Genomic DNA, 9,884 nt, shown 5'->3' with positions numbered 1-9,884 from the left:
TGAGACAAACCTTCGGAAGATGGTGGTGGTGGACCAATGATTAAAGGTGAAAATGTCGTTGAATCATATTTCGCCAAATGAATCAACATTATATTAAAATGAGTGGAAATTAAATAATTCGTCTCTCCGTGAGTATACCAAAACTCTTCTTCAGCTGGTGTATCAAAATTGTTGGTTGAAACCAACAATCGGTCATAAAAAGACCCAAATCTGGCTTTATATAACTCTGGACGTGTTTCGAGTTCATTAAGAACACCTTTTCGGATCTCCATCCAACCTACCTCCAAAGGATCTCCATCCAAACATAGCTCTAAAACCACAATAACCGTCTCCTGGCACGTTTGTAATAGTACTGATAAACGGATAAATCACCTCAGGCATTAGGCGTAAAAATGAATCACCACTACCGAGAGATCTTCTATTGGCTTTCCGTGCACTTTTAGCCGATGGAACCGGTGTTTCAGGAATACATTGTGCATACTCCCAACGAGAAGGATCTCTCTTAGTAGATATGGCTGCTTCCTTCTGTTTTCTGTTCCTTGGTTTCTTTGGGGCTCCTCGGGTTTTCAATTTTGCCAAGGGTTCTGTCATGGATGTCATTGAAGGACAAACAATACTCCTCAACCTTTCTAATACGGCTTTTCTCTCAGGACCGGTAGACATATCCCACATGGAGTACAACAATCCTATTTCGTAAGAACTCTGAAGTTCGTTATATACCTCAGGAGTAGGAATAATTGAGAGTTTGGTCCATTGTGGGTCAATGAGTGACAAAGATATCACCTCACCGCGTCTCATAATAATTTCCATCTCGTGAGCACAAGGGAGACCATAAATAGACCTATACATACATCCACACAAATTTGAATCAATTCCTATAGTTTTTGCGCGCTGCACCTCATCTACCAACAGATCAAGTCCATTGTGTAAGACATAACCTCTGAGTTCCCTAAAGGCGTTGATTTGATGAGACATCTTCACTGATGTACGACTTTTCTCGAATGTAGCTTTAATCTCAACAATCTCCGTCTCAGTCATTGAATGTATAGATTCCCAACATGTGACGAAGTTACCCTCGGATGTATCCAAATTTCTTTTCAGCTTCGCATGTGCACCTTCAACCCTATTCGTCGTAGTATTGCCCAAATGCATCACATTATCGGTCCATGCCGTTACAAAATGTTCTCTAAGTGGCAACCAAGTCTTCTGAACATAAATAACATCAATAGCATTACTCTTCGACCACGTTGTGACGAAATCTTCAACAGCGCGATTATAATCCTCCTCGGTTTCTGCAAACATGATTAGTCGGAACATTGACATGAACTTTCGGAATGGTTTGTTTTTAAAGTGTGGTTTAACCTTTCCAACCACACATTTATCTATATGGAAAGTGCATAATAAACGATCTGCATGTGGGAAGACTTCACCTAATTGCATTGATTAATGCTTGTTCCCGATCAGTCAAAAATACCTTGGGCATAGAGTTAGGAGAAAATAATGTCCTCAGACGATTCAAAGCCCAAGTGTATAGATGTTCTGCCTCTCCATCCATAAAAACCATGGCCGTGGTAAATGATTTCATAGTAGAAGTCATCCCAACAATCTGAAGCAGTGGTTTCCCGTATCGGTTTGTTTTGTATGTACAATCAAGCATTAACACCGTGTGGAAGCACTTCAGCAATTGGATAGATTCCGGGTGTGCCCAAAATAAGTTAGTAATCTCCCCTGTTTCATTCTTAATTGAATGCCAATAAACATAATTGTGTTGCACTAACAACTTCATCAATTGTTGCATATGAGTTCTACCTTCTTGTTGACTATGCCGGATTCATATCCTTTCGTTGTGTATGGTACGCATTGTCGAGGTATTATCGTTGAATTTTTGCTTTATTTGAGAAAGAATTTGTCTTGGTTTTGTGCCAATCTGATATAGTTCTTCAACAAAAGCCTTTTCTTCATTATTCAATCTATTGGCATATCCATGACCAATTAAGGTCATTGTAAGTTGATGATTATGGATCCCACACACAACTTCCACCTTCTAAATGTCTCCGTCTATCGGTATTCCTTTTAACTTGAAACGGAAATTTCATTTCTTAGTACTCGTTTTTCTCTTTTTGGTGGACGGTTCTTTTGTTTTGGGAGTTATTTCTGCCTTAAGATGTGAACGATACTCTCCACTTCTTTCACATTGTAAATCCATCTTCGGTTTTTTACCACCTTTCCGCGCAGCAGACTTACCAATCATAACAACCATCTTGTTTTTTATACCAATTTCTTTTGCCCATTTAACTAACTCGTCTCTCATTTCAAACACTTGTTCAGTTCGAAAATACTCACTAACATCAATGCTGACAAAACCTTCATATGGTCTATTTTCTTCTTGATTTTCTTCTTTCTTATCTGGAACTTCAAGGTTGGGTTCTTCTTTTCCACATTCACGATTTCCAATTTTAAGACATCCAAATTCCGATGATGCTTCGTTTTCTTCGGCTGCATCATGCCACCTTTCTTGTGTATTTGAGATGGAAGTTGAGAAGTGGCCACAGCAGCAAAGTCCCAAGTGTGTGTAGTAATTTGAGATGGAAGTTGAGAAGTAGCCACAGCAGCAAAGTCTTATAAGAAAAAGAGAATTTTAGTCAAAACGGCCCAAGTCAACTGTTTTATGTACATTTTTCGGCCCGTGTCCACCGTGGGAACGTACAAATTTCGGTGTCATCCTACCGTATTATTGCACAGTAACGTTGAGTTGCTGTGCTATTCAAATTTCGGCCACCTCAAACCGGAATGATAGAAATACTATCGATGGGACCAGACCGAAAAAACCCTTCGTGTTCAACACCCAAAAAGCTTTCATACAACCAACGAATATATCATATAATTTAAAAAAAAAGTGTTAGGATATGTTCATATACCTATTGGGAGACTGAATCTTGCCCAGAAATTGATGATTTAGGATCCTTTGATATTTCTCCAAAACTTTTGAAACTTGGTTCATCCATGGTGGTTTAGGAGTTTAGAAAGGGATAGAGAAGTGGTTTAGGAGTGCAACAACAATGTGAGATTGCTGCACAACTCCGATGAACTTTCCCCGTTGATGATGGTCACCGGTGATGTTGACAATTCCGGTGGAAGAAGAGGGAAGAAGAATATAAGAAAGGAATTTCTAGGGATTTGTGTTTTAGGAAGATTTATAATTGTAACAACTAAAATTCTAATGTGGGTGAAATACTCCTTTAAAAGGGGTATGTTTCACCCATTCAAGGAGGGGGGTCCTTTAACCAAGCTAAGTCAAAGGTCTTTTACTAAGTCAATGAAACCATGGGTATGCCTTTTAACAAAAACGGGGGGCCCTTTAAAATCTCCCATTACCATTTGACCCCAAATTTGACTTATCCTAAATGCCAAATAGTCCCTCTTCTAACCGTTGCCTTTTATTTCTTTAACCGAAAACATGGGATGTTACAGTCCCTTCTCCGATGAGTATGGGTAAGGTGATCATCCCGCCAGCCTACACTTGATCCTGTCCAAAACCCGTTAGGTAGTGTTCATAGACCTCGGTACAGTGTGCCCTTACCTGAAGTTTTTGGAGACATGTTTTGCTCATAACTTCGGTGGAGCTGTCGGTGTTGATTAGGATGCGCCCTATAGTCCAGTTAGCCATTAGTGTTGTTATCACTAGAGGGTCCGTGTGGGGTGTGATTACCCCTCTTAGATCCTAATCGGTGAAGACCACGGGGGGCGTCATTTCGTCGTGTATTGTAATGATTACGTTGTTTTTCCGGCGCCTCTTGTTATCCCTATATCCTTCGAACTCCCACTCCGTTTCTTTCCATGTGAGCTCCTTTGTCAAAGTTTCCGATATGCTGTTGAGTTCAGGTGCCAGCTCCGCCAGGCGCCTACCTATTGTTATGCTGAAAGTCATCTCTCGGAGCGTCTGATTGTTGGTCTGGCTATCCTTGTTGAAGCGAGTGGCTCGTCTGTCGGTCAGTTTTTTCCCAAAGGTTTTAAGGAAGGTATGAGCGAATTCCTCGAAGGACCTCGTAGATTCCGGCGTCAGTGATCGGTACCAATCCCAGGCGGGTCCTCGCAGCAAGGTAGCGAAGGTCGAGCACCAATCGTCCATATTAGTCTTGCGACAACTTATTATAGAGACGTAATTTTCAAGGAATTTCTGCGGCTCTCCCAACCCGTAGTACGATTACAGGCCTAGGGTTAGGGGGCCGACTGGGCCGTTGGTCTCCGTGAGGTTTTCCGAGAGTAGAGATTCGAGTGTTTCCGGCACCAGCTTTCTTAGCGCGGTTTCCGCCGCGCTAAGGTTCCTCTGTAGCTGTGTGATTCTCTCCTCTTGCTGCCTTCTCTTGGCCTTGAGCCGCTTGAGGGCCGCTGTGAATATCAAGTGGTTGAGGGATGTTTCCCGAATTTCGCCGGGCGGGTAGTCTTCTGCTGACATGTCTGCTTGAAGGACTCAGGGAAGCAGTTAGTCTGAAAAGTTTAAGAAATAGGGTTTGGGTTACCGAATTGATGGTTTTGCTGGAGAGATGCCCTCCTTCTAGCGCCAAATGCTGATGTCAAAAATTGGGCTTCCGCTAGATCAACATGAAAAAGTGAGTTGATGCATGACAACCTCCGTTATGTACAAATCCTCCGTTATGTTGGGGGTTGATTAGCCCGGCGTTTCAGCTTCCAGCTCTGCTTCTTGCTATGGTTCCTGCTCTGCTTCTCTTTATTTCAGATCCTGGCTCCTGCTCCTTCCTCCTTACTCCAGCTCCTTGCTCCTTACTCCTTGCTCATGTTCGTCTGTTCCCGAGGGGCGAAAACCTGCAAAGGGTTCGAAAACCGCTCCGACGCTCAAGCCAGTCTGGGTGTCCTTTGCAGTAAAAGAATGAATATTTTTTGGGCAAATCAATCGTGTCATGTGAAGGACGATGTGGGGGGTCTTTTATAGGCGATGTAGGCCGACTGTGATTAGTGGCGGTGGTGAGGCGGTTGCCGTCAAACCGAAGGGAAAGTTTCCTCTGTTGAGTATCTAGGGTTTCCCTCAGAGTCTATCCCGGGTCTTTGATAAGTGGAAGTTCCTAAGTTCAAAGATTCTCCATAAATATTTTGCCGGTGTGATAGACTCTAAAAGAGAAGTTTCCTCCTTTGGATACGCGGAGTCCAAACTGGCTTAAACACTTCGAGATGTGTAGTCGACTGAGATCTTTCTAGAAGTTTCAGGATTAAGTCGGTAGGTCGCTTGGCGTTGTTGCGTCCCAGTTCTGGGCGTAAGATACAGGCCGAACCTGTGTGAACCCCACTCACTCCTTTGAAGATCCCATGGCTAATCTGTCCATGCCAAGGGCGTCTTGCAGGGATGGTTTCTTCTGGCCGACCTCCCAGTTAGGGGAACATTCGGTGGACCATCAGGAGCTTAGCGGTCCTACTGCCTTAAGCCGGCTTGACCTTGTAGACTTTAGGTCTGATCTTGAATCTTCAGATGTTAGTCAACGTCTGGACATTTTATGCATCATCACTGTCGATATTAGTGTTGAATCAACGAAAAGATCCGACGATCTTAGTTGGCTTCTAGCCAGGCATTACGATCCCCAATTCGGGTGGACTAGATGATCTTCTGGATAAAGTTATCATCATCCTATTCGAGGAATTGAGCGCATTGGGATATTGGTCGAAGGACACTCCTTTAAAAGGAAATCTCCTTCAGACCCAAAGGACATATCCTTCAGAAATTCTATAGATACTTGCAGGATGAAATAGTTCAGGCTTGAACTATGTTCAGACTTAAAAGCCAATAAAAGGGTGGATTCAAGTTAGCTATACAACCTGAGCCTTGGAAAAGGAAGCCTGTAAAAGTAATAAACTCGTCACCGTGAGCTTTGTTGTGCTTGATAGAAAGGTCGATTCCGTGGAAGGCCAAATATCTGCTTCCCATCTCCTGTAGATACGATCATACGACGATGATTAGAAGGTCCAATTAACAGCCTTACCACGTGGCATTCATCAGGCTGCTGATTTACCACTGCCATCAAAACCTACATATAAAAAACTGATTTTCCCTTAAAAGGGACATGATCCTTAAGCATTGATTTTTCATTAACTCTTTACCTGCAACACTAAATTGACTTGAACTCTGGAGTGTCTTTCAAGTTACTCCATCACCCCTCTCTTTCTCTACCATGAAGTCATCAACGGTAAGAAAGAACAATTAAATCGAGGATAACAAGGATGATCTTTGAGAAGATATCCAGGAAGTCACTTTTCGACATCGTCACTTTGGTGGTAGAGCAAAGGGCTGTCACTTCAGCAACCTCAAGATCTGTTAACACGAATCCGATAATCTTCAACATATTCAAGCCCTCAAATCCATCGGCGCCGTATCTTGAGATGGAAATCTAGTAGAAGAAGTAACCCGTCTAAGAGAAGAAAAAAAGGTGTCAATAAATTGCCTAGGATGGCAGCATTCACTGAATGTCTCGTACGATCTTGGTGTTCGATAAGGGTGTTAGTCGAGCTCAATGCTGAAGGTTTTCTCTAAAGAAATAAGATAATTAATAGAGATACATAAATGAATCCGCCTATTGAAGATGTGATTATATAAGACGAGGCAGATTCCATCATGATAGATGAAGAGATGGGTGAGCCTAATAGCGGGTCGGAGGCAGAGGTCACATACGTGTACAACACATTGATATAAGTAATTAGAATAGAATTTACAGAGTTTATAAAAAAAGTACAAGCACATTTCCGCCCTCAGCACGGCTAAGGTGACGAGTGTAGATGCCTTGATGGGTCATGAAAATGTCCCATTTAAGTCGTTTACCTTAAGCTAGTTAGGCGATTTCGAAGCTTTATTATAATAAAATGATTTGTTTGCGTGATTAGATGTCTTTTGCGGAGTTAGTGTGAAAAATGACTAAAAATGGGAGAAAGATAATCGAAGGGTTTTTCCATTTGAAGATGGGGGTACTTTTATAAATACCTCCAAGATCAGTATGTGTGTGAAAAGAAGAGCAAAACACGGACTCGTAGGCGAAAATAGAAGTCAAATCGGAGTTCGAACGAACTAATTAGCCGAAGTCAAAGTTGGATCAAACAATGTTGAGTAGCGGGACACATTCGCCCATAATTCTGGTGAGCGGAATTCCTCTTGATGATGTGTTGCAATCTGAAGAAGTTAGGGTGCATCACGTAATAAATATCGGTAAGACCGAGGTTGATCCACAAAGAAAATGAACTTTGCTTTTAAATCTGAAGAACCCATTCATAAGGTTGATTTTGGTTTTGGAAATGATTAAATAACAAACTCATAAACTAAAGAGCAAGAAATCAAGGTGAGAAGAAGTTTAAGATTCTAAAATCCACCACTAAATTCATTTTCTTAAACAAGCAATTAACTAACTAAATCTCTTTTGTTATAACTCAAAATTTAATATAATGAACTATTTAAATTCCGAAAGATATTCTTGATAAAACCTTCTTATAATCATGTATTTTTAATTGCCTACCTTGTAAAGACTACAACTTCCAAACCATTATTCATCAACTGATAAGCATATTCTATCAAACAATTTAACATAAGCAAGAAATATCAAACCATGAAGCATGAATAATAAAAAGAAAATCAAATCTATATAACGAGACAATTAATAGACATTGAGACACAAGCAAGAGATATAATTAATTAAATCAAGCCTCAAAAAGATCCCATATAGGTTTCATTTATAACCATAGAGGAATAAGTTAGATACGTATTGATTTTAGAGAAATATTCATTGGAATTATAAATAAATGGAAATTGAAAAGAAGAAATGGAAAAAAAATTCGCCCAAGTAGGCCCAAATCCATGGCTCAATGTACCTCCATGTTGATCTCCAAGATTGCTCCAAATGTACTCAAGAATAATCCAGAAATCCAAGTGATAGCCTCTTGTTATTGCTTGAGAATAGGTGAGAGAAAAGATATTAGATTGCAGACAAGAGACGGAAGATAAAGAGATTTTAGAGAAGAAATTATGGAGAAATTAGATAGATGAGAAGTTTAGATGAAGAAGAAGAAGCATTAAATACGACACAAAAATGGGAAAGAAGAAGCATTAAATACGACAAAAGCCCTAGAATAGTGGCTTGGTCGGCTAGGATTCAAATGGCTGAAATTCGAGGGTTAAGGTGGATCTGGCGTCATGGTCTAAGTTACAAGATGTGCGGATCTGGGTGTGCTTCAGGTGTGGGACTACGGTAACATATTGGGACGCGATGCACTGTGTCAGGTTTCTAAAACGGGGGCTCTAGTGCATCTCGGACAACACAAGTTGGTGCGGCAGCGTCTCTTGGGTGTTGGATCTTCAAATATCTTAGTCAAATTCAAATAGCAACTTCTAAACAAATAAATTACTATAACCTAAAAACCAAAAGTTTCTTACAGATATATAACTGTTTAAACTAACAATTCTTTACTAAAAAAAAATATAAAACTAAAAAATAACTTGATATGATGATATCTGCATCAGAGTTTCAATTTCAAAATCAGAGGTCAGAGCAGAATTTTTGATTTGAAGGTCAAATTTTACAGAGTATGGAGAAGAGAAAGAATGTAATGAAAACTCCCTCGGGCAAAAATCAAAGCAGGAAAGGAAAAAAATCTTGAGCCCTTAAAGGATTGGATTACTTCATTCAAAACATTATAGTGATGTAGAGCTTCGTCAGCACAAGATCTTCCACTGAAACCTGCTTGAAATACCGTTGGAAATAAAAAACAAAAGAAAGAAAGAAAACCTGGACAAAAAGTGAAGGAGACACAAAGGGGTGACCTAATCCCAATTAAACTCTTCCACTACCACCAGAGCTGGGAGAGGCGGAGTATTCGAGAAAGATGCCTTAGTGGAAAATCTAGGTTCCACCAGAGTTATGATTTACCTCTTTAAATTAGAATTACTAAAAGTATAAACTTTGCTTGTAACTAACCATGGCATGTAATAAGCGGTGGGTTTTACTAATGGCTAGCATCTTTGCATTCAGCTGAGGTAAAGGGCAGACTCGTGCTGAGCCAAATATTGGTCGGCCTTGACCATTCTAGCAAACAACCGATTAACTTAGGCGACACGTGCCAGAACCCTGAACAAACACGAGCGAGACTTTATTAGAACAAACAAAGTAATGGACCTGTAAGAGCTCTTCCACTGAGCCTTGGAACGGGAGGTCAGCACGAGGTTACTAGTCATCTCTAACTCTGCCATGACTTAAAGGCCAACAAAAGGGTGGACCAGAGTTCCCTTTGGAATCGGGGTCCTAGAATAGGAGGTCTACAGAAGTCAGCTCCGCACCTTGAGCTTTGTTCTGCCTGAGAAAATGTCGGTTACGTGGAAAGTCAAATAGCGTCAAATACCTGATTGTCGTATCAGGAAGATACAATCATCCAACCATTATTAGAAAGGTTCCATAAACGTCCCTGCTACGGGGCCTTTATTAAGCCGATGACTTACCACCGCCATCAAAATTTATATAAAGAACATAAGTTTGTTCTGAAAAGATATCTGCTACTTGACTCTTAATCTACAATAAAGAACTGGCTTGAGCATCTGAATGGCTATACAGGTATCTCTCCCGCCATCAAATCATCAACCATACAATTAAATCGAAGATAACACCAAAGATTATCATCATCCTAATCAAAATAGCTTTCAATAAGTAAATAATATAGGCGGGAGAACAAATCACAAACCAACCATACCTACCTATATATGCAGGAAGTAGTATCAATCAAGACAATTGGTGTGAAATTCAATAGATGTAGGATTTTGGATTGGTCAAAGTGATGTTGACAAAAGAGTATTATCAAAGAGAATGTAAATTAATCACATGGGTATTTTAAAGCGAGGAGAAGTC

At 40.6% G+C, this 9,884-nt stretch overlaps 1 protein-coding gene across 1 annotated transcript; it reads right to left on the bottom strand.

The window, feature by feature from the left end:
* Positions 1-246: 246 nt before the first annotated feature.
* LOC147557093 (uncharacterized) lies at positions 247-1,302 on the bottom strand. The gene has a single exon (XM_086658751.1). It carries the CDS (start codon positions 1,300-1,302, stop codon positions 247-249), a length of 1,056 nt encoding a protein of 351 aa, XP_086514877.1.
* Positions 1,303-9,884: the final 8,582 nt, after the last annotated feature.

The sequence above is a fragment of the Eschscholzia californica genome, unplaced genomic scaffold (assembly GCF_041429995.1).
Source record: "Eschscholzia californica isolate CP2 unplaced genomic scaffold, dmEscCali1.0.p SCAF_2, whole genome shotgun sequence".
NCBI lineage: Eukaryota > Viridiplantae > Streptophyta > Magnoliopsida > Ranunculales > Papaveraceae > Eschscholzia > Eschscholzia californica.
The sequence above is the reverse complement of the archived record's forward strand: the minus strand, read 5'-3'. Positions and strand labels throughout refer to the sequence as shown.